The 23,526-nt window shown below is 52.6% G+C and overlaps 8 protein-coding genes across 8 annotated transcripts; 4 read left to right on the top strand and 4 right to left on the bottom strand.

The window, feature by feature from the left end:
- Positions 1-394: 394 nt before the first annotated feature.
- On the top strand, positions 395-946 carry VTN31DRAFT_1234 (uncharacterized protein; the record flags this gene model as incomplete). The annotated part of the gene is made up of 1 exon (XM_069401269.1): positions 395-946. One exon carries the CDS (start codon positions 395-397, stop codon positions 944-946), a length of 552 nt encoding a protein of 183 aa, XP_069264090.1.
- Positions 947-1,182: 236 nt separating this feature from the next.
- VTN31DRAFT_1233 (uncharacterized protein) lies at positions 1,183-1,656 on the top strand (the record flags this gene model as incomplete). The annotated part of the gene is made up of 1 exon (XM_069401268.1): positions 1,183-1,656. The coding sequence occupies one exon, from the start codon at positions 1,183-1,185 to the stop codon at positions 1,654-1,656; it is 474 nt and encodes a 157-aa protein (XP_069264089.1).
- Positions 1,657-3,074: 1,418 nt separating this feature from the next.
- Positions 3,075-5,381, top strand: VTN31DRAFT_1232 (uncharacterized protein; the record flags this gene model as incomplete). Its single annotated transcript, XM_069401267.1, has 4 exons — positions 3,075-3,210; positions 3,317-3,449; positions 3,530-4,602; positions 4,657-5,381. The coding sequence occupies 4 exons, from the start codon at positions 3,075-3,077 to the stop codon at positions 5,379-5,381; spliced, it is 2,067 nt and encodes a 688-aa protein (XP_069264088.1).
- A 323-nt stretch (positions 5,382-5,704) lies between these two features.
- On the bottom strand, positions 5,705-6,324 carry VTN31DRAFT_1231 (uncharacterized protein; the record flags this gene model as incomplete). The annotated part of the gene is made up of 3 exons (XM_069401266.1): positions 5,705-5,880; positions 5,943-6,106; positions 6,236-6,324. The coding sequence occupies 3 exons, from the start codon at positions 6,322-6,324 to the stop codon at positions 5,705-5,707; spliced, it is 429 nt and encodes a 142-aa protein (XP_069264087.1).
- Positions 6,325-7,441: 1,117 nt separating this feature from the next.
- On the bottom strand, positions 7,442-9,912 carry VTN31DRAFT_1230 (uncharacterized protein; the record flags this gene model as incomplete). Its single annotated transcript, XM_069401265.1, has 7 exons — positions 7,442-7,606; positions 7,678-8,052; positions 8,114-9,069; positions 9,129-9,409; positions 9,471-9,595; positions 9,663-9,792; positions 9,890-9,912. The coding sequence occupies 7 exons, from the start codon at positions 9,910-9,912 to the stop codon at positions 7,442-7,444; spliced, it is 2,055 nt and encodes a 684-aa protein (XP_069264086.1).
- An 825-nt stretch (positions 9,913-10,737) lies between these two features.
- Positions 10,738-17,020, top strand: VTN31DRAFT_1229 (uncharacterized protein; the record flags this gene model as incomplete). Its single annotated transcript, XM_069401263.1, has 5 exons — positions 10,738-14,984; positions 15,036-15,264; positions 15,318-15,473; positions 15,533-15,832; positions 15,890-17,020. The coding sequence occupies 5 exons, from the start codon at positions 10,738-10,740 to the stop codon at positions 17,018-17,020; spliced, it is 6,063 nt and encodes a 2,020-aa protein (XP_069264085.1).
- Positions 17,021-17,391: 371 nt separating this feature from the next.
- On the bottom strand, positions 17,392-19,964 carry VTN31DRAFT_1228 (uncharacterized protein; the record flags this gene model as incomplete). The annotated part of the gene is made up of 7 exons (XM_069401262.1): positions 17,392-17,765; positions 17,831-17,891; positions 17,947-18,471; positions 18,531-18,658; positions 18,709-19,201; positions 19,259-19,525; positions 19,587-19,964. The coding sequence occupies 7 exons, from the start codon at positions 19,962-19,964 to the stop codon at positions 17,392-17,394; spliced, it is 2,226 nt and encodes a 741-aa protein (XP_069264084.1).
- Positions 19,965-20,745: 781 nt separating this feature from the next.
- VTN31DRAFT_1227 (uncharacterized protein) lies at positions 20,746-21,379 on the bottom strand (the record flags this gene model as incomplete). Its single annotated transcript, XM_069401261.1, has 4 exons — positions 20,746-20,771; positions 20,828-21,150; positions 21,219-21,250; positions 21,305-21,379. 4 exons carry the CDS (start codon positions 21,377-21,379, stop codon positions 20,746-20,748), a joined length of 456 nt encoding a protein of 151 aa, XP_069264083.1.
- Positions 21,380-23,526: the final 2,147 nt, after the last annotated feature.

Raw genomic sequence — 23,526 nt, 5'->3', positions numbered from 1 at the left:
TACTACACGATCAACGAGGCACGAGAGCTTGTCCACGGCGAGGCACGACGACAGATCGATCTTGTTGTCAAGCGAAAAGGCGGGAGTCAATCGGCTGCCAATCATGACTTGAAGGACATCGAGGTGATTGGCGAACTCAAGGCCTCTGATAAGCGCGTGAAGGAGCCGTTGGTGCAGCTCGGCCGGTACGCGCGAGATGTGTTTTCCGTTCAGCCGACACGCCGATACCTGCACGCGTTCACAATCTGCGGCTCTTTGATGACGACGTGGGTCTTTGACCGCTCAGGATGCTACAGCCAGTCTCGATTCAATATCCACAAAACCAGAGCGATTCATACGGGTGATCGCCGGTTATACAATGATGAATGAGGACGAGCTTGGTCTGGACACGTTCATGGAGCGGGACGGTGACCGCCGCTTCATACACGTTGAGCACGAGGGGAAACCGAGGAAGCTGCAGCTGGAACCACATCCTCTCATCCGTCAACGGGCGATCGTCTGCCGCGGAACGTCCTGCTATCTCGCAAAGGATCCTGATTCCGAGGATTATGACCACGTCGCAAAGTTTTCTTGGGTGTCCGCCCGACGGAGGCTCGAAGCGGATCTCTTCAAACTGGCGAAAAAGCGAAAAGTCAAAGGCATTGCCGAACTGCTCGGCTATTGCGATATCACAAGCATCAGCGAGCTACACTCAGGGATGACGTTCAGTAAACCATATTCTTTTGGTGGTTTATCCAGCACCGCTTCGTCCTTGTCGAAATCTCAGTCCTTTCCGTCCCGGCCACATAGTCAACGATCGCTCAGTGGTTTCGATCGCTTATCTATCGCAGAAAGTGCTGGAGGGCGCCCATTAATGAAGTTAGCTGATAGTGCCACAAAGCCGTCTAAGCGATTCAAGTCCACTAGCCAGCGATCGAATTCTTCACGAAACCGAGGTCACATATGATGTTGAAGAAACCAAGGATACTAGTCTGTTTGCTTCCAGCAATGGCCCCTATGACAACCGGATATTCCGTTGCCTTGTCATTGTTTACAGTATGCGGAACCATTAGAGTTATTGGAGGCGCTTCGTGACGCCATCAAGGCGCACAAATCCCTTTATATGGATGGAAAAATCCTTCATCGGGATATTTCTGAGAACAGCGTCATTATAACCGATCCGAAGAAGACTGGCTTGCAGGGATGCTGATTGATATGGATCTCGCCAAAGAAGTTGACGGTGGGCGAAGCGGCGCGCGTTACCGCACCGGCACCATGGAATTTATGGCTATCGAAGTGCTGCTCAACGTTGACCATACCTATCGACATGACCTTGAACCGTTCTTCTATATGCTCATCTGGCAATGTGCCCGTCGTGGCTGGGGCGAGGAATGGCCGACAAAGAGTTTGCTGAAGAACTGGTACACTGGAGGTTATAGCGATATTGCTACTGCGAAACGAGGTGTGGTCGGGGTCAATGGTTTAGAGCTCGGTCTGGACGAATCTTCACCGGATTTTCATTTTGCCAAACCGCTTTGCGGGGAGTTGTGGGGGATTTTGTTTCCCCTTCGCTACGACGATATTTTTACAGGTACACCGAAGGAGCCAGAGGTTCTTTACGGGCCAATGATCAAGGCTTTTGAGAAGGCGATTGCGGAGTACAAGAAGAAAGGTTAAGCTTTTCATCTTGTTTGGTAGCTGCTTTATTTCAGGATACCCAGCTTTAGATTATGTATTGCCCAAAGCAAGATCCTGCTTCCTCCACCTAGTTAACCCATTTTCCTCAAATTCCTTGCCTTGCCGCGAGTCCAGTAGAAACATCTCGGATCACGTTCATGGAGGATCAATCAAGGATAAAGCCATTGGGTACTGTTATAAACACACGACCTCTCATTGAGATTCCTATACGTAACTGCCCCGGCATAACTCCTATGTAGCATCCAATTCAACTCGGCCAGTTTCGGTTACTGTAGTTGTTGAATCGGTGATGCATAGCTTCTCGTTTCTATACTTTCAGGGCTCTCCTAGGGTGAGGATTTATGCATTCCTGAGGCATCGCGAGTGTGATGGTTACTACATACTCGGCTAATAACTAGCGGTTCGTTTGCCATCTCCTACGGATGACATATCAACCGAGGACTCGAGGCGGGCTCAATTGACAATCCATACCGCAGCAAAGGTAGAAATGGTGTCTCTCGACCACGACTAGAGAATCCTACTGTTGTTGGATGCTAACCCAACATTGCTAGTGCCAGAGTGACTTTTACCATTGTATCCCGATACAATGTCGATAATACTTCCATGGAAAAGGCGAGAGCCAGTTGATTCAACTCTGAAAGCTGCTTGCCTTTTTCGAGGTCCAGAGACACGGCAGTACTGGCATTCAAGAGCACCGATAGCAGCAAACGCTGTAGCTCATTGATCACTGCATCGAACTCGAAGATTTACCTATGATTTGACACACAACAAAATTTGTATTCGGATTGCAGATCTGCGCTGGGCCGAAGATGCCCATTCAGCGTTCCACCCCACCGTGGTTCTTGACCCTCGGAGTAACTCCGTGTTGATTGCTTCTCTCTCACCGCAGCTCAGCTTCGATCGTGGAATGTTTCTGACGATCAATAACTACGGTACTAGTTAATTGATTCGCACTGTGAAACTCGATCCTCCAAATGACATGTTTGGTCAAGCGACGGACAGAGGAGAAACCGGGCTGGCGATCTACGACTGTACGAGTAGCACAGGAAAAAAACACAAGACAACTACTAGGTACTGCTACAGAGAACATTGATCAGCCGTTTTCATAGAAATCCACGGAGAGACCTCCAACAAGCTTGAAAGGGCTGTAGCTCAAACGATGAATCTTCTTCCAACGATGAAATTCAGATCGGGGACAACAGCGGAGCAACGCTTAGTCATGCGGGCATCACTCCGAATCTCCGATCCACTGGCTGCAAATCCTCCTCTGCTGAGGAGCCCACGAGGAAGATCAGCGCGACCAGTCCCCTTGCTACGGACACTACTAGTAATTCCACCCTTGCTGTTCACCAACATTTCTCGGTGCAGCGCCGAGGCATGCCCTCCCGGCAGCAGAAATGAGCTCTGCTGCAAAGCGCACCGCATCGGACGCTGGTCTCGATGCGCCAGGCCCAGCACAGCAGCGCGAGACCAGCTCGCCCAGCGATACGAGGACTACTCCAGCTGCCCCAAAGATCTCCAAGGCCCGTGCATGTATGTTGGCGGATTCCACTTCCCCCCCTGGTGCTTGATTTGCAGGAGAAATCGAATTCGTAGATGTCCATTTGCTGACATGGTTCCTGTCCGAATGGGTAAATAGGTGCGGAATGCAAGCGTCACAAGATAAAATGTGAGATGCAGCCTGGCGAGACCAGCTGCCGGAAATGTATCCGCAGTGGAATCAAATGTGTGGCCAATGATTTTTCGCAGCGGTTCGTCGACGACGACCTAGCGTGAGTCTCTCTGACAAGATATCTAGAAAAAGGGAAAAGGACAAAAATTGGAGGCTTCTGACCTTGGCCATTGAGTGCAGATGGAAATCGCAGGCCTCGGCTACGATCCAACAGCTCCAGGCGGCTGTGTCCCAGCTCCTGCGTCACAATGGTCTGCCTGATCTCGCAAGTTTCGCCCCGGACGGCACCAACGGCCCAAGCCCCGTGGTTTCGCATCGTCGCTCGTCCCAGGATGACGGCCGCGGTCGAAACCCGGGGCCCAATTCATCGAATGGCGGTCATTTGATGGCCCGGGAAAGCTCCCAGGATGCCAACGTGGACGAAGACCCGGAGCTGGTGTCAGCGCCGATGCGGAGTCTCTACGAGGTCACCAAGTTGCGCAATCTCCGCAGTGGTTCGGTCGAGAAGCCAAAGACGACCCTGCTCGAGGAGGATTTCATCTCCAGGGGCTACGTCTCTCTGCAGGAAGCCGAAGAACTGTTTGCGTACTTTAGCCGGACTATGAATCAGTTGCTATGGGGGGGCATCAGCGTCCCCCATCCCGACCTGACAACAGTCCGGAGAAAATCCACACTCCTGACCGCGGCCGTGCTGACTGTCGCGGCGCTACATATCCCCAACCGTACAGACACGCTGAACATCTGCTACAACGAGTTTGTGCGACTAGTTTCCAGCACGGCTTTGACGCGGTCCCACACCATAGATGACATCCGGGCATTCTGCGTTGGCGCCTTTTGGCTGTCGGATCTAAGCTGGAAACTCTCTGGCCAGGCGGTCCGCATCGCCACAGAGATGGGTCTCCATCAGAGCTTCCAGCGCCTGACCCGAGGACACACGGAGGAGCACGAACGTGCGCAACTGTGGTACATGCTCTACGTGTGCGACCACCACTTCAGCATTGCCTACGGCCGCCCGCCGGTCATGCACGAGGATACTGCGATCAAGAACTACGAGACTTATCTCCAGCTGCCGCAGACTGACCCGGGCGACATTCGGCTGATGGCGCAGGTGGCACTCTTTGTGATCTTGACAGAAGCATATCGCACCTTTGGCTCCGATGCGGAGCGCGCGTTGACTGAGGAAGACTTTGGCCAGCTGCGCGTGTATAATGTTGCAGTGGATCAGTGGCGGCTGCTCTGGCAGCCACGGGCACGTAAGTTCCCTTTTCGGAGAATCCGCGACACTCATCCACTGACACCGTCTGCAGCCGACAGCCCATATGTACGGACCTACCCATCCAAAGGAGTCGTCCTCCACTACCACTTTGCCAAGTTTCAACTGAACTCTTTGGCCCTCCGCGGCTTGTCCCCGACAAACCCGCCAATCTTCTCCATGGAGCGCAAAGAATGCGCCAACACGGCCATCGCGGCCGCGATGAACTGTCTCGAAATGGTGCTCGAGGAGCCAGACGTGCGCGATGCGATCGTCGGCGTGCCCCTCTTCACGCACACCATGGTAACCTTCTCCGCAGTGTTCCTGCTTAAAGTCGCCGTGAACTGGCACTCGGCGTACCTGAGCATCGACGGGCGACAGGTCCGGCGCACTGTCGGGAAGGTGATCGAGCTGCTGAACTGCGTCAGCGCTGGCGAGCGGCACCTCACGCGCCACATCGCGCGCGGTCTGAGCAAGATGCTCGAGCGGTTCAATATCTGGGAAGGTCTCTATGCCAAGTCCACGGCCCCGGCGACGGACATCAGCACCCCCGGTGCCGCCGCGGACGGCGGTGCTCCCGTCCACAGCCACGATGCCGAGCGGATTGCTCGCGAGCTCGAGGCTGGCGGCAATCGCCGCTCCGTACCCGGCGGTGTCAACGCCATGGCCCAGGGCCTGCCGCCACCAGATCTGATCTATAACATGGTGGGCACATATGGCTTTGGCCTGGACGAGCAGCTTATGGATCCGAGTATGAGTGGGTTTGAGTACATGTTTTGATGATGAGTTTCTGTACAGATGTTTGATTTATCATTATTGGATATTATATACCCATGGAGTGCGGCTTTGGATGGGAAGCGTTGGTGTTGGTGGTTGATTCTGAACATCTATATTGATAGTGCCTGATATACCAATATTCTGGATTCCAGACCCCAAAAACCTGTAACTGGAAAGAGCAAATATACCCAATCATGATTGTCTCTATAAATCATTAGAGAGCAGGAACAAAACATGCCAGCAGGGTAGTCACGTCATTCCCAATTAGGTTATATAGCCAGCGCCCAAGACGCGTCCCCCGCGAGGCGACCAGACATTGACAACCCTCATTTCGTGTTGTCGTCCTTCCCTTTGCCTTCTTCGTCCCCTTCCTCCTCCTCCTCTTCTTCTCCTTCGCCATCCTTCTCCTCTCCTTGCTCCTCTTCCTCGTCTTCGTCTCCAGGGACTTCCGCTTCTTCTTCGTCTTCGTCATGTGAAGTCTTGCGCTTCTTGGTGGCCGGGCCTGCATGTAGTTGGTCAATACACATTGTATGATGCGTATGCTGGAGCATAGAAACAACACACCTTTTGTAGCATCATCCTCTTGCTCTTCTTCCTCACCCTCGCCCTCGCCTTCTTCCTCTTCCTCCTCCTCCTCCTCTTCTTCTTCCTCCTCCTCCTCCTCTTCCTGCTCTTCCTCTTCACCTTCCTCTTCGTAGTCCTCGTCGCCCTCACCCTCCGAGCTGTACCTAGCGCACCTGTTAGCCTGGATGATCATCCTATAGTGGCCTTCCTCGCTAGAGTCGCTCAACCGCGCCCGGAATGCGGACGATGAGAGACATCACGAGCAATTGAGGCCAAGGGTCAGGGTCACTTACTCCTCTTCTTCCTCCTCGTCGCTGGGCAAGGACTGGAACTCCTCCTCCTCCTCTTCCTCGGGCTCCTGCTTTCTCTTACGGGCGGCCATGGCTGCAGACACTGGAGGCAATGGCGATTTTGAGATTACAAGCGGATGCTCTGCACAGAGGAGCAGTGGAAAACAAGACAAAGAGAGCCGGGAGAGCCCTGAAAAACTACGGAGAGAGAATGGAAAAGAATCGAAAGGGGAACCGATGGAAAAAGGGAGAAAAAAAGAAAGGGAGCCGGGGGGGACGCGGGAATCACAATGGAATGGCCATCTCTGAAGGCCAGGCCGATTGGGGATGAGAAGGAGCTGTGGGGAGGGCAAGAAAGATGCCTCACTCGGTTTCTACGATCCTCTCTGCAGCTCTTCAGTCTTGGCTGGCCTGAACTCTGTGCCGCTTTGTTATTTTTTTTCTCCAACTGGAAAGGGATTGATTAGTGATGGATTGTCTGCTCAGCAAGCAGGCAAGAGCTCTCCAGCATGTTCCTTCCATGTTCCTGCATCCAGGGACGTCGGCTTTAGCTGGGTTGCAGTGCCCATAGGCTCCGGCCCCACCCCCAACAACAAAGACAGTTGATGGTCTGTGCGCAGTGTGTATCTGTGTTGTATTTGAGCTGTATTTGACGAGCCCATTTCTCCTTAAAGCCAATCACGGCTCTTCACTCTTCAGCCTGAAATTGGCCGAATACGCTTCAAGACGCGATCGATCGCTGACCGTAATTTTCAAATCATCGCTGCACCCACTTCTGAAACCATCGGCGGCAACGGGGGCCACCAGCCGCTCCCTCCCTTCCAGCCTGTGGTTTTTTTTTTTTTTTTTTTTTTGTAAGAAGCCTTCCCTTGGGATTATTCAAGTCTCCAGTGCAATCATTCCGTGCATTGAAAAGATCTTATTCGAATATCATCGGACCCATTCTTCAAATAACTAGGTATTGCATTAGTTATTCCTCGTTTGCTGAATTGCCCCGAGCAACGGGCTACGATACTCTCTGTATGTATTCAACCCGGCGGGATTAACTATATACTACAAAGAAGAGGTTCATTCCCCCAACCCATCATCAGACAATCGATCAATCAATTCAGGAGAATCGAAATGGGAATTCAATGTAGTAAGAGATCGATGTAATATATAGATGCTCTCATCGGTAGATAGACGGTACGGTAAAATGTTGGATTGAAGTTAGTCGCTGCTGGTGCTGCGGAACGTCGCGCACAGCTGGCAGTACGAGTGCGTGAGATCGAGCACCGGCTGTGGCAGATTGGTCGCCTGGACAATGCTGCGGACTTTAACAGCACCCTCTTCCTCGATGAGTCTGCGGAGGACTTGCAGGAGTCCGGGCGAGAACTACCACCCATCGGTCAGTATTGTGAAGGGCCTGTAAACCAGCGAAAGAATGAGAGAAGGGAAAGACGAACCTCAGAATACCATCGATACTGCCAGGCGATCAGCCGGATGAGCGCGTTCAGCATTCCTCGCGTGTCGCCCTGCTTCTCATACATCCGGAGAATCCCGCGCATCGCTTTCGGCGAGAAGCGAATCGAGAGGCAGTGCTGGTAGGCCTCGATCGCCTCGTCAAAGTGGTGGAGTCGCTCCGCTAGCTCGCCCAGGATTTCCCACTCCGTGGCTGTCTTCTTGTACTCGACAGCCTGCTGGCGCGACTGCGCCATGTCTGTGCGCCAGATCGTGTAGATTCGCAGGTCTTCATACAGGACCATGAAGAGGTTGTCCAGCCATCGCTCACACAGCCGCTTGTTGTGAAACCGTGCATACGAAGCATGTTCCGAGTCCGGCTGTACCAGTCATTTATCGTGAGCAGACATTCTCTACAGGGCTTTGGATTCCGTCACTTACATCGTCGTTGCCTGACTTGACTGCCTCGGACGCAACCGACTGCTCCGGTTTCTCGATCGGATTGCCTTCCCCAGAACCGTCATGATTATTCGTGTCGCCGTTGGTCTGCTCCGCTGACTCAGATTCCGGCTCCGTGCTGCCGTTCGTATCCGGTGCCGGGCTTGGACTCTGATGGATAGCTGTCGTGCTGGCATTCTTGCTGCTCGCCTGGCGTGACTTGGCTGCGTACTGTCGCTCCATGCGATATTCTTCTTCCATCACGAACACGTCACTGCGGATCTTCAGCAGCTGGTCCCAACCGATTGCCGCCGCAATCCGTGTGAGCAACTCGTATGCTTTCTTGAACGTTCCCTGGTAATTTGCTGCGTGCAGCTTTCGCAGGGAGGGATGCACGAAATCCGGGGGTTCCCCTTGTTTCGGTTGACCCTCATCAATCTCGTCTAACATACTCTCCGGGAGGATGGGGAGCATCACCCGTGCCGGTGGAGGCATACGCGGTGAATCTCTGTCTTGGTAAGTGAACATGGGGCATGAGTTCAACGTCAGGAGCGCCTGATCCCATTGCTCCAGAAAAATATAGGCTTCCACCAATCGAGCCCACGTCGTGAACTCGCTCGGTGCAGCGGTGACTGCGCGCTTGGCGCACTCGAGGGCTAACTCGCCCTCCCCCTTGCTCAGACAAAACGCTGCCTGACAGTCGAGGAGGGCATAGTCCATCGGCACCTCTTGAAGCGCGTCGTGCATAAGTCGAACCGCCTGAACCTCCTCATCAGCCTCAATCAGCACGCGCGCCAGCAGAGAAGACACTTCTATGTCTCGGGTGCGCAATTTCTCGAAGATGTTAATACCCGATGCATAGCGACCGGTGGTGCGGATATACTTCAACAGACCCGACGCCAGGTGGTTCGCAACGGTGTTGGGAACTTGTGTTTCCGGGTCGGAGCTCAATTGTCGGCCTGAAAATTGTTATATGAGTCAGAAGAACATGATAAATAATCGTCAACGACCGACCTACCCATGAAAAACAGCTTCTCCGCTGCGTCAAGGAACTTCTGCTCCGTTTCGGTGTTGGTGATGGGGTTGAACCTGCGCACCCCGACGATCTTCTTGATCATATCACCATTTCCGTCATCTGCGTAGTAGTACGCTCTGAGCACGCCGCATAGAAACGTCTCCAACCACAGCGCGTCTGTTGCGACCCGCTTCTCACCCCTTTCATCGATGCAGTAGCTTTCGAGACTTCCGGGAATCTTGACTTCCACACGCATGTCCAGGTGCGAGAACGCATTGTAGCAACTGCAACACCAAGTCAGATTTCGGTATTCGAAGCCCCATTGCCCGGCACGATGAAGCTCACCAGTATATCCCCGACACGACCTTGTGGGTTTTGTCATTAGGAGAGTAGGTCAGGGTATTGACATAGGCAGCCAGGCTGGCCGAAGAAGAGGCTTCGATCCCGGTGACATGGTGGTAGACACCAATCTAAGGATCGCAGCATTTATCAGCTTAAGGAAACGGACGGACACTGAATCAGACGGGAGCCATGTACCTGACGGTTCGGGTTCGTCTTGGACTGCTTCACCAAGTACACGAGATCCGGGGGTCCCAGTTCGCGGAGGTTCTGTAACGATTCGGTGCGCGCATCGATGGCCGCATAGACGTCTTCATCGTCGTAGATCCTGAAAATGGCATTGTCCACGTCAGCTGGTGTGGCTAACAACAATTATGCGACGACACCATTGTGACTATCCATTCGGCCAATTGGGACCGACATACTCCGGCACCGCGGGCGCGACCATGGCGCCTACTCGGCAATCAGTCCTGTCAGGCAATCGATGAGAAGTAATCGCCGGACTCGAAATAATGATGACCGCGCAATGTTCCGCAATGCGGCGGAGAACGGGCGATGTCGCACTGAGTTCAGACCAATGAACGCATCGATCGCTCGGTTGAAAGGAGAGGGAGAGTCGCACGTAAGATCAATCGAGCCGATCTTATTTCGAAACCGGGTTTCGATGATGATTGTAAGTCACGATGTTTTCAATGTTGGTCCACTCGAGGCTTTGAGCTCTATTTTTACAACCCCCGTCATGCTGGAAACAGAATACATACGAGTGCGCAGGGATCGTTGCCAAGCCGCATTTAAGTAATTCCTCTTCGGGCAATACCCCTGTCACGTGCTACTGTGTTCTCGGGGCTCAAAAGCAATGGGTTCATGATCCTGTGTGGGTTTGTGCCGGCCTTCAAGGTAGGAATGTGCATCCGCAGTCATTCAAAGGTCAAAAGCTTCAGAACTAGAAGCCATTGGGGCATTAAGCTTTGGACAGAGAGCAAACAGGTGTGCCTACTGCTTGCTGACTAAACCCTGACTCATCATTTCGTACCGTTGATGAGCAAACTTCGTAATAATACCGTAATGGACACGAAAGATGTTGAAAGTTGAAACGCGCTTGGCTTGCTTCGCGGCGAGCCATTAGACCGACAAAGCTCGGATTACAGCTCAACGATGCTGAGCGAGAAAGTGAACGAACTCTGAGCAAGTTTGCACCGCCGGGACTGGAGCGCGCCGGACCTCTTCAAACTCCCATGCTTGCGCGATCTGTCATCGATAGTACTAGCTCACCATGTCGAGCTTCGTGGCTCTTAACATCGAGCCCGATGAGACCATAGAGGAGGAGGTCGATGACACAAAGGAGCTCCAGATTGAGGAAGCTCTGAAGCTATACCAGAATGCATTGAAATTTCATGCCCAGGGGCCGGAGTTTTACCCCCAGGCCCGAGAAGCGTACGAAGCACTGTTCAACTCAGATATCTTCAAATACCCCGATGCGATTTCCTTTTACGACCGGATCGCTTTGCATGATGCCCCGGACGATGTCGTCGATTTGGCTGCCGATACGTTCGCGGAGCTTGATGTCAACGATGCGGCCACCAGCGCCCTGCCCCAGACGCTCTTCCTCTCCTACAAGAACAGAGGGCAGTTCGTCATGGACTCACTGCAGGACTCCATGAAAAAGGAGTTGCTATCCAACGAGCACGTCGAGGAGCAGTCGCGACTGGCAATGCAGATGTTCGCGGAAGCCTTGGATAAGGATGATACAGATTTGGACATCTGGCGCAAAGGAGCACGTTTGGGAGAGGCATTGCAAAGCTATCGTCTTACCCGATACTGTTTGGAAGGCGTGGTGGTTGATGATGACAATGAAGTTGAGGTGCGACCACAGCACCTGGGCTTGGAAGAGTCCTTCGCAACTGAGGACCTTCACCGAGTCCTACGCAGACTCCATGACGAACTGTCGATATTGCAGGCTCCACCTGTAAAACCACAACGCAAAGCTTTGTTCAAACTGCTTGATCCTGGTTCCCGGGATCCTTTTCCTCACCTCCCCGCTATCGAAGATCTGGAATCGCAGGCGCAACACAAGAGTGGAGGAATCATTGCCCAGCGCCACATGCTTTCCCCGGCTGCAGAGACATGGGCTGCCGTGGGAAACGCGATCGTCGAGGTCGCAGCAGACCCTCAACAGATTTCGAGTCGGCTACGGCCTGGTGATACTCTGGGAATATCTCTACCGTCGACTAGGGTGGAATCTACCATCGAAACTGATTCTCCGGAAATGGACTCTCCGGAAAAACTGGAAGGAGGAGCACCTTCTCAGTCAGAGAATAGAGAAGAAGAGATGGTTGATGTTCAGTGCAAGGATCCAGACGTTGCGCCACCGGCGGACTCGACGGGACCCTCATCCACCGTTGATACCAATGCGCCAGCTCAATTGCGTGAGTCCTTGGAGACATCCAAGCCGGATCAAGACAACGAACTTAAGCGGCTTGACGCGGATGATGCGGAGGCTGGCAGTCCGTCTGCGATCCCCAGGAAAAGGTCGTCCACGGCAGCTGCTCCCGAAGATACCGTGGATAACGGCAGGGCGAAGAGTCGGAGAATTCGCGCAAGGGAATCGCATGCCGAAGGCTCTCTTCAGGCAGAAGATGCCGGGTTTGATCAAGCCAAGTACTTCGAAGATCGGCTGGAGATCTTTTCCTACGCTGATGAATGGCTGTTCGGAGCTGTTGGTGACCTGCTTTCTAGAGCTGGCGTTGATGACTTGGGCGCCATCGACGAACTGAAGAAGCAAGTATTTCCGGTTTATGGCAGCCGGAATACTGCCGACAAAGCATCTCAGTCGGAGGGTACCGATGGGGCCTTGTTTCACGAACTGCACGCCGCCCTGAGCAACTGGGATGAGGACAAGTCGAAGGTGATGCTGCGAAAAAACCCTCGAACTTCTTCGCGGGACTTTGGGGCCATCAACAAGTCAGGCCTGGCAATTTTCCTCGAACATTCTAAAAAGTACTCACCGACTGCTGGGATCAAGGCTACTCTAAACCGTACTGAAGAGCTGCAGCGATTTGTGCAGCAGATCAACGAGGACTGGCTTCATCTCCATGAGGTGGCGTACCGTTGGTTGGCCGAGCTTCTCCAGCCGGGTCCAGACTATCTGTTTGAAGTCGATTCTGGGAACGAACCTGCACATGAGGCGACTTATACGGCTTTCTTGTGGCCCGAGGATTTGAAAGCCACCGTCACCGAGCTGTTAATCCGAGCGGATGGATACGTTTACGAACGAATTTCGGGCACCGTGCAGGAGTTTGAGAATCAAGTCCTTCAACTTGCAACGTCAGGAGACACCATTGAATGTACTTCCAAGTCATATGGTCAACTGGAGATGATCCAGTCCATCTACGAGCTCCACCTCGATGTATATTCTTCTTTGAATAGCCCGGACAGCGAGGTTGATCTCGCCACTCGAGTCGCCCAGCATGATCGCCTTTGCAGATGGCGCAGTCTTGCCCATACGGCAGTCAATCATCTGATGGACAAAAGCGTGAATGAAACCTTGCGAACAAGGATGGCACTTCGTCACATGTGGGCCACTACGTTTCACTCAAAGTTGGCCGAGGATGCTCCCAGAGAACATGTATTACATTGTCTACTGGACCTGAGAAATCTCTTGTTATCGATGGACGATCCTAAGATTCTCCTCGTGAACAATTCGTTCATGCCCGAGATTTCGGTTTCTGTCCTTGACCAGGAGATCTCCCGATTGCGATCCATGGAATTCTTTACAAAAATTTTTGGTTCTGATGGCGAAGATCCTGTCACGCTGATCGAAAGCTTACAGCCCATTCTGGAGCCATCTTCTGTCCAGTTTGTCAAGGAAGATGCTGGCGCTAGTAACGGAAGTACGGCGCTGACCGAGGCCCAATTCCGGGAACTTGCCAGTTTTCTGGATCGGGGAGATGCAACGCTCCGGCTTTACCTCTGGAGAAGATTACAGGAGGCTTGGATTGCTATTGACCATCCCCCGAAAGCTGTATCTTGCCAAATTCGCAGCATTGAGATCATTGTCAGGGAAATACGCGGCCCCTCCTTTATGGACTCTGAACCAAAGCAGCGGCCAATGACGCTCTTGAAGTGGCTTAGAAGCATTGACGAGCTGATGATCGAAGTTCTCCCGCAACTAATCGAGCATCCGCAGTCATCGTTTGAGTGTATTGACCTGGAGCATCTGCAATCATCGATGTCAGCAGTTGCCAAGCTTGCCCGTCTTTTACATAGCTTTGCATTGTTCGAAGATGCAGTCCGAGTCGGTCAGGTACAGCCATCCGATCATCGAGGCCCGCTGGGGAAATCTCTCGAATCCGTGAAGGAGAAGCTGCGCGATATGCAAGTGCGCTGCTGGGTCCTTCTGTATCTCCTCCTCAGAGAATACATGACCCAAGAAAAGGACGCATTCGACATCCCGACCGAAGACCGAATCAATTATCTTCGAGCTCTTCACAATTCTCTAGGAGTCCGGGGCCAGTGCAAGTATGCTGACAAGTTGTTCCTCAAGCTCATGAGGGACGAGCTGCTGCATGCCGAAACGGACGAGGATTGCCGAGCTGATATTTCTCAAGTGCTCTTCGACCTGCATGGCCTAAAGTTCTCTTCCCAGTATAGTACAGATGATCATGGCTGTCCGGTAGAGAGTCTTGACAAGAAATCCGCCACCACAATTGTCGATTTCGTGCTACTGCAGGCGGACCGCATGAACATCAAGGACGTGGCTAAGTCGGAACTGAAGACGACTATGGAGAAAGTGCAACAGGCGATCGGCATGGAGAGGAAGGTCCAGCCGTTGACATTCAACAGACGTCTCATCAACTCCTATCTCAAGTCCCCCCTCAATCCTTCGCACCTCTTCCGCGCCGTGCAAGGCATTGGCGGCTTACCATTCAAACGTGTTCATTCAGATAGCGTCTCCTTGGCCCAAAAAGGATGGTTCTATCTCCTTGGCTATGCTTCTCTCATGAAGTTCCGATCCCAAAAGAGATTGAATCCTGTCTCGACGGCAGATCTCGACGAGGCAATTCTATATTTCCGATATGACTTGGAGCATGCCACTGATCGCTGGGAGAGCTGGTATCGTCTTGCTCAGGCATTGGACTCGAAACTGGAAGAGGACATCACTTGGTCGGCGGACAAGTTGAACAATAATTCTTCCGATTTGATCGTGCAACAACGCATGGCTATCAATGCTTACGCGATGGCGGTTGCGGTTGCTCTCAACAACGCTGAAAACGATCCCAAGTCGCGTGCGACATTGTCTGACTTATTCACCGACTTTGGCATCCGGCTGTATGCTTCGTCGCGAGATCCACTGTCGATGGGAGCATTTAGCCTCGCCGACTTTGAGCGTCATTTCAGCGATCTGGAGAACCGGCAAATGTACACGGGGAGACCGTTCAAGGAGATGGACGCTTATTCAGTGTGGACCCTTGCTAGTCATCTTTTCCGACGCGCAATGGTCGACAAGCCGAACTACTGGATGTGCGTGGTGCCTGCGCAGCTTCGATGAGCTGGGTTGCTGACAGGGTACAGGAACCACTACATGCTGAGCAAATGTCTGTGGAAGATGTTCAACAGCGACGAGTCGGCGCGCGGACGTGGCAAACCGGTGCACGTTGATCAGATTTTGGACTCACTGCTTGATGCCATCGAAACCCTTCCGGTGCCCTCACGCAAAGACAGAGGCCCAGATCCGATTTTCGAGCCGCACTTCAGGCTGGTATCTGTGCTTCATAAGTTAGTGACGAGTGGAAAGATGGAGGTAAGTACACAATGACTCTGCGCCCTGGTTCGTGTGACTCAATGGTGTTGCAGCCCCGACAAGCCGGCGAGATCTTATCCGAAACCCAATGGGGCCGAAAATTTTCTGTCCCGGAGGATATTGATGGCTGGAAGCCATACGTATTGGATGTCCTGAAGAACCTCAAGAATGCGGACAAATCGAACTGGCACCACCGAATCCTTGCTCGGGTGAGTCCCCTCGGGAAGGGTATCATTGCAAACGAAGCTCTTGCTAACTCGAGGGAAAGGCGGCACGTGTGCATTACGAGAGCCAGAAAGACGCGGCCGGTGCTGCTGCAGCGAAAAACGAGCTGATGCCGCAGATCTTCACGAAGACCCTGACTCTGCAAGTGTGGCGACCAGAGCACGAGCGCCCTGGTAGACACTTTGTCTACACGACCCGATACATGTACTTCTTCCTCGAGCTGATCGAGAAAGCCAATGACCGACAGAGTCTGGATCAATTGCTTCGCCGGCTTCGCAAGAAGCAGGGTGACTTCATTAACCATACCAAACTCTGGGAAGATATGTGCTTGGTTTATGCGAGGGTAAGTTTGGGCCCCATCTTCGTAGTGTTTAGGTACAGTTGTTGATACGGTGTGTAGCTGCTCCGTGATTCGGGGGATATCCCTGAGAAACTCGATGATACTGTCTTCAAGGGCGTCAGCTGGGATGAATTTGTGGCGAACACGGCTCGACTTGAGGGTCTGAGCGATCTCGCCAAGACGCATACATCAACGCTTGAACTTCTCCGCGACGCCGTGGAACTCAAGAAACTGAACAACGGACTCATCAAACCGACGCTGTTCGAGGATCTCGTCGCAGACGTCTACGCTCGACTGTACCAGCAGAACCTGCCTCGTCTGGTCGAACAGACGGCGGAGGAAAATCGGGAGCGGATGAAGGTGGATCATCTGTTGATGAGCAACGAAGGAGGTGCGGAGGCCTCCACTCCGGGCACACCCGCTCCACCGTCCGAAGCGCCTCCAGTCCCACGCGGTCGAACCAAGGGCATTGCCCGTCGAGATATCCAGAAACGGGCCGAGGCCATTGTCGCCAAGCACCTGGGAACGCGACCGTTGACGGTCAGACCTGCAACCACCGCTGCCGCCAACAACGCTGCTACCACGTCCGCCACCGTGAATAACACCGGTACTGCGACGACGATGACGACCACGACAACTCCTACAGGGCCTGCTGACTCATATGTATCAGCAGGGGCATCCGCCACCAATGCCTCTCGGCCCACCGGCGAAGACTCACAGAAAGAGACTCAGGAGGAAGCACCTTCCCGGGCGCAGGTCAGCTTTCCCGCCAGCACCATCCAAGACAGCGCCGACGAGGACGAGAGCGAACTCAGCGAGATCGACGACGACAAGCTCGCCAGCCTCAAGCCGGATCAATCAACGACGACCCTGCTCTTCCCAAACCTCAAGGTCAAGGAGCTTGCCCAGGATGGGGCATCAGAATTCTCTGCGCAGCCCAGCGTCGAAGAGGATGGCGACGGCGATGGCGATGAGGTCGAATCCGGAAATGAGAATGACCCTGAAGCGGGGACTGAAACGGTCATTGCCGACGATGAACGTGAAGGTGAAGGCGAGGAAGACGAGGAAGAGGAAGCCGAGGACGAAGAAATGCCGGACGTTGCAGACACTAACGAGGATCGTTCGACGAACGTTGAGGGATCTGTTGCTACCAAGGTTGAGGAGGAATCGAGAGAGGAGAGAAATGAGTGAAGTCTGTGTTTCTTAAGGTGTGTTTTCTACCCAAGGGACGGATGACTGTTTTGTGACTTTTTCGGGAAAGCTTGCATTGGATTGGATTTTTGGAATGTGATTTGGACGACAATGTGCGGTTATGTTATTCACTCTGGGAACGGCGTCAAGTCATGGGATAGGGTTTTTTTTCGATGAAAAACATGTTATGAACCCGAGTCCAAGACCAAAGCAACGATTATCGATTAGCAATAACCGACTACATAGAATGAAAGCATTCACACAACCCAGCCAAACCAACCAACAGTACCGTAGCCAACCTCCCGAACCATCCAATTCACTGAAACAAACGTGACTCGAGCCTCCAAACGAAGCTATGGATTCGAAAACCCTCACAGGTCTTCCTCCGGTCCCAAATCTCTCTTACGAGACGTCAACTTGCGTACTTTTCTCCCTTGTGGCTTGCGCGCTTTGGTCCCAGCGAGACTAGCACTCGTGTCATCACCGCCCAGATTCAGATTGCGGACGCGATGCAGGGCCTTTTCAATTTCGCTATCCGTGTCACGAGCACCTTTGTCGAGCGACGGTCGGCGCCCTGCCGCATTCGGAGTGTTGTTGCTGTCGGCGAGGATCGGCCTCGGCTTGCGAGTGGGCGAGCGTGAGTTGAGTTCTCGCTCCAGCGCGGCGATGCGGGCGCGGAGGTAGGCGTTGTCGCGCTCGAGCTCTTCGATCCGTTCGTCGACGGTGGGCGCGGGGTCTTCGTAGACTAAACATTAGGGGCAGGGTTAGCAAAGCAAGCCCACGAGGTTTCGCGAGTTCAGCGGTACCTACTTCCGAATCCCTTTGTGACGATTTCGAGTTTCTTGTCTAGGTGCTCCTCGGCGTGACTAACCTGTTTCTCAATCAGAGACGTATGCAACTGGAGTGGGTGGGGGAGGTGAACGCACCTGTTGCTCCCAGGCCAACTGCCATCGTGTCCTCTCTTCCTCGATTTTCTCCTCCATTTCCGCCCAGCACTCTTCACGCACCTCTTTCTCGATCAGGAGACACCTCTCTTCAGCTGCTTTGAGCCTGAGTTCTGCTTCCTGTCGGGCAATCTCCTCCTCGGCCAGTCTCACGATCAGAGCCTCATAGTCGTCCGTGATCCGCACAATCTCGCGAGCAGCCTCTTCAAGATCTTCATTGCAGGCAGCGTGCGGTGACGTCCGTCCATTCGTGCCCTGACTACGGCTCCTTGACCTCGTTGATAAGATGGTGCTAGCAACTGAGGGCACTCGTGGAACTGCCACTTCCCGAGCGAGGGCGGAGTAGCGCAGGATCTGAGATGTGGCATTGAAGTCCCCAAACGGGTCGGCAGTGACAATCATGATTGCCTTTTGTGGTTGGCGAGGATGCGATGTCTGCGGGCCGGAAGGGAACGAGTTGGAGAACAGAAGCTCCGTAAGTTTACATTGCCGGTACGGCACAACGGTCTAGGCACGTTAGTGAATCTGGCCATCACTGAGCATGTATAGAACATGGGGGTGATTACCTTATTTCCTTCTTGAGAGTCATTCTGCATCTGCAGGCACTGCCCAAGGTACATGAGACTCTCATTGATCTTCCCGGCCTCGGCCAGCGTCGCGCCGGCAGTCTTTGCAGTTCGAGCACGTTCGGAACCTCATGACTTAGTGAGGGAGGATATACCTGAGCAAACGAGACACACTTACCCGCAAGATCGGCTACTGTCAGAGTATGACCGACCCAATTGGCCTCTCCATGCCTGCGACCGCGGACTTTTTTCTTGACTTCCAAGCAGAAGAAGCCGTGACTTCGCGAGCTCACGCTATTGCTGCCAGTGCCTGCTATACGTCGCTCGGCGAGACCCGTTTCGAGAACCATCATCGCCTCTTCGTAGCTGGCGCATACAACCTTGCGCAGACCAGCAACGACTTTGCGGTCCGGTGACAACTCCGTCGATTTGAAGAGCAGCGGCCGCCGTCGCTCCTTTCCCTGCCGGCTCATGGTGCTGCCATGGGGGATGCCGGACGGCGACAAAAGGTCGAAGATGCGATCGTTGTAGACTTCATACATGGACACAACCACAACACGCTCCGATTGATCCTTCACAGGCACATTCAGATGCCCTAAATCAGGTAATTGAGGTAATGCTGTCATGCGCGGAAAATGCCGCTTGTTCGTGCTCGTGCTGAATAACCCATCCTGAAAAGCTATGATTAGCATGGAGCCGAACGGGTTTCCGGTCCGATACTCGCGTACTTGCATTGGAGTTTGAGCTCTCGAGGATGCTCTCATCGGAGTCTGGGCCCTGGAGGAGCGTCCATTATCGTAGTAGACGCTCTCCAAATAGCTCCCAGCCGAAAACAGCTGCGCTTCCGATGGATCAGCCGCGGCTAATGAAGGCAGCAGAGTCGGGTCATCCGGGTTGTCTGCGGATCGAACAGTATTCCCGAGTGATCGGAACAACACATCCAAAGACATCTGGGTGATTCCGCGTTGCTTCTTCGAACCCAGAATCGTGTGGCTCTGAAGTCGATTAGCTTCAGAAGAACCCACATCACCATGTCCTCATCTTCGGTCGACTTACCTTCCCACTACCGGTGACGCCCAGAGTTGCAACCAGCGCATCTCGTCCCTCATTCACAACGGCCTGGATCAAGGACAGCATTCCGGTATCTTGGAAAACGTCGAGCTGTGTTGCATCTTCCTCAAACACCTTCGTGAAGGCAAATCTCTCGATCGCCCGCTTCCGCACATCGTTCGGTGGCTGCAGCGTGATGTACGCTGGTCCGGGTGACGAATCTTGTGTGTCATCAGTGCTCTCTGGCGGTTCGACGTTCAGGCATCTCTCGCCCTGCTGATTGTTGGCAGCATCCTGCTGAGCAATGGGGGGTCGGAGTCTGAGGTAGACTTGGAATAATGACGTCTGGTTAGATGAAGGCTTCTGCTTTTGCTGTGAAGCCATGATTCCCCAAGTGATTGATTGAATATTTGATATTATGAAGCTCTTGCTACCATCAGATCGTCCAATGTCTTCAAAGTTCAAACTCCCGGCTCTCGCGATGATTGCTGTTGTCCTAAACAGGAAAATGACATTGTTGCCCCAGTAACCATTTGAATCACGTGAGTGTTGCGAGGACTTGTGAGGGCTTGAGGCGAGTTACTGGTGATGCGCGGCTGCAGCGCGCATGCCCTGAAACGAACCGAGCCTTGTCGTTTTGGGCAAGGATAGGTAGTCATCAGCGCGGTCTCTATAAAGGGAGAGCAGAGGAATAGCTCAGCAGCAGCTCCTACAGACAAATGAAGCAGGTCTTGATTCGATGAAGTGCACATGAAGCTTAACTGAAAAAAGGAGCAGAACATTACCTCTGGGACGAAGATCCCTGGGGAAGCCATGGTTTTTACTCAGTATCTACTCGCACTGTACTTGAAACTCCGTTTGCGGAGGAACTCTTTGTTTTTCCGAATGGGAGCTGGCGCTCCAGTCATGTGGAAGTGGGCATAGTAGAAAGGGCTTGCAGGAATGGAAAAAAAAAAAAAAAGGCCACTCCGACTCGATGTCGTCCACAAGGAACTTCACATTCGGAGGAACCCTGCAAATCCCCGTCAGTCGAGCGACTTCCCCCATTCGCCGCTGTTCTGACTGACATAGTCGGTTGGATCGGGCTCAAATCACAGCCGATTACCTGGCACAAACATCCCGTCTCAGCATTCTGTCCATCTGGGATCGCTTCCCCTAGTATTCCTTACCTCGGCCTCGGGATTTGGTCCGCTTCAGTGAGTCAGCATCCGTATCCTGGGTCCGCCATTCCCAGCTAGCAAACTTACCGAAATCAATTGCCCAGATACCTGTCCCAGTCCCCAGATCAATTACCCGCTGGGGGTTCTTGATCGGGGCCAGATAGAGCTTCCGGTGCATTAGTGTGAGACAAAGTTCATGAAAAATGTCCAGGCGGTCGTTTTCTGTCTCGTCGTTAGGGGGCAGATACGCTACAGAATATTGATTAGCTTGCAGATCTTGGATGGTCAGGCAAGAAGCGAGTCTTACACCCATCGCGGAATTTATGATATCGTCGGCCATTCTCATGGCGATAATCAAGCACCGATGACGTACGTCAGCGATGCACTGTATGACGGCCTGTATGTTGGACCTGGATGTTGACGAACATGTGTGAGCATGCTTACGGGATCCGGAGCGCCATGGCGTCACATCACATACAGTTCATCGCCATATGAAGAGTCATTGTCATACTGAGACTCAAGTCAGCAATGCACCCTGGTGTACCTAATGGAGAGCTCTCGTACCGAGGTGTCCACTTCAACGCTTGCCGGGGCATTGTTGATGGTGGTTGTTTGTTCCTGAGCAGATGGTTCCCTCATGGTGCAATAATCCTCTGATTTCCAGGAAGGACGATGACTGACTGACCACACATTCAACAATTCAAATCAAAAGTACTCAGTTCGTGATTTGGATACAAGACCCTTCGGAACACTTCCCGAGAGCTGATATCAACAGCCAAAAAGTCTTTGTAAGTTGCACTTCTGTGACCAACGATGGCTGCCCCGGATCAGTATTTATGTGCGCAAGTGGATAACCTACATACCTGCAGACCAGGATGCTCACTTTTAGTTCCTCGCCGGCGTTGCTGCACCTCTGGCAAAAGGGTAACGGCTGGCACCGCATGGGGTAAATTGTGACGGGGGTGTCTAGCTCTAAACACCCTTACTGTACCGGGTTTGCCCTCTCCATCGACTGACTCAACGTGTACTCCATAGTACAGTACTTGAAGGTGTAGCTACTTCAGAGAGCAAAGACACCAACTGATCAGGGACCAGGGAGATGGATTTAGGTCGGGGAGAATTCCGGTTACGAAGAACTTGGGCACTGCCAGTGGCCTCTGGAAACGGCCGTACGTCGGGAAGGTTGGGGTTGACAGGAGGCGTCTCCATACTCGCATACTATGCTTGAGCTGCCGTAGAGGATGGAGATCCTTGTTGATGGTGAGTGATGTACGGAGTACTAGTGTATATACGAGTAATCGATCTCTCTTTGTGATTGGGAGTTGGGGAAATCCAACGTGAATGAGCGTCGGTTGCGCCAGTCGAGCATTGGAAACATTCAATGGGCTCGAGGTCTGGATTTGTGTGCACATCGCCCCAGCCCTTTGCAACTAGTCACTCCTGCCAATCAGCGCTGCTGGGTCGAGGTCCCCTTGATTCCTCGGCGGCCCGACCTGAGCCTAAACGCGACGAAAGACAAATATGTAGCCACTGTATACGAGTGATTCAACTTCGTCTCTTGACAAGTCTTGAACAAAATGCCCTGCCGTGGAAGCAGCCGCGCGGCAGACCTCTGAAAGCAGCAACAGTTCGTTAACCTGATGGCCTTTGATCTGTCGATGTTTGTTGTTGGAAGGACGTTTTGAAACGTCTTGTTTCTTTCGGAATGTTCAAAAGGCACGAGGATTCTAACACCAAGACGGACATCGCTATTTGCTCCAAGTTGTCCGGGTATGAACTGACAATCGCAAACAGCAGTGCTCATGGTGAGGGTCTTGAACTGAACGGAGAGCGTTGATCTGCTGCAAGACTCATAGTCTTAGGGCCACTACAAGACACTTTAGAGGGTTCCAGTGTATCGAGTACTCCGTCGTTTACGGAGTAGACCGATTTATTGACACAAATACTTACCTACTAGGTACCTCACTTGACGGAACACGTCACCAGGGGAGCCACATTTGGCTATCAAGAGACCAACTAGGTTGGCTAGGGTTTTAATCGAAATGCAGGAGAATATGTATACTCCGCGGGGAGTACCGTACGATGTAGGTATACAAGAGAAAGAATCAAAGTCTTGGTTTGGAAGCCATATAGGCAGGACGGAACTGACAGATGTCAGGTGTAGCCTACGAGTAGAGCGAAATTTTTCGTGACCTTTTTTACTTTGCCACTTGAGAGTGGAATTAGTTACTCGTAGTTGACCTATATTAGGTTATTTTGTTTGACTACGGAGTACTATCATTTGGAATTCACATGATAGTACAATTTTTGCCGCTGTTCGGTCGGTCCTCGCGTGGCCTTCGGACCCTTTCACTCACTTCGTTCATTTCAGGGCACCTAGCGAGACAAGAGAGAAAACAGAGGAACGGAACGTTCATTGGAATACCGACAGCATTGCTTGATCTCTTTTCAAAAGTCCTTGATTGAGATGATCAGGTACCATGCATGGATAGGTCAAGTGTGTGTTTTCATATGTCCATTCCGACTGCTTACGAGCACATACTTCATAATCGTAAGAGTAGAAACACTTGCTGGGAGGTTGATAGAAAGGATCCTGTACCCAGACTAACATGAAGCTGGTGGGTTGATTGTGTGGTGGGCGCTCAAGCGTGCAGAAATACATACGATGCCTGTATGGGTCAAGAGAGTCTGTTGTAGTCCTCCAACTGAACAAGGAGATTGCGGCGATTTTGCTTGTTGATACAACAGTTGACTGCTAAAAAAAACGCATTGTATTTTAAGAAACG

Source organism: Thermomyces dupontii (genome assembly GCF_041956625.1).
Source record: "Thermomyces dupontii strain NRRL 2155 unplaced genomic scaffold VTN31scaffold_1, whole genome shotgun sequence".
Taxonomy (NCBI): Eukaryota; Fungi; Ascomycota; class Eurotiomycetes; order Eurotiales; family Trichocomaceae; genus Thermomyces; species Thermomyces dupontii.
Note: the sequence above shows the minus strand (reverse complement) of the source record. Positions and strands in the feature narration are given on the sequence as shown.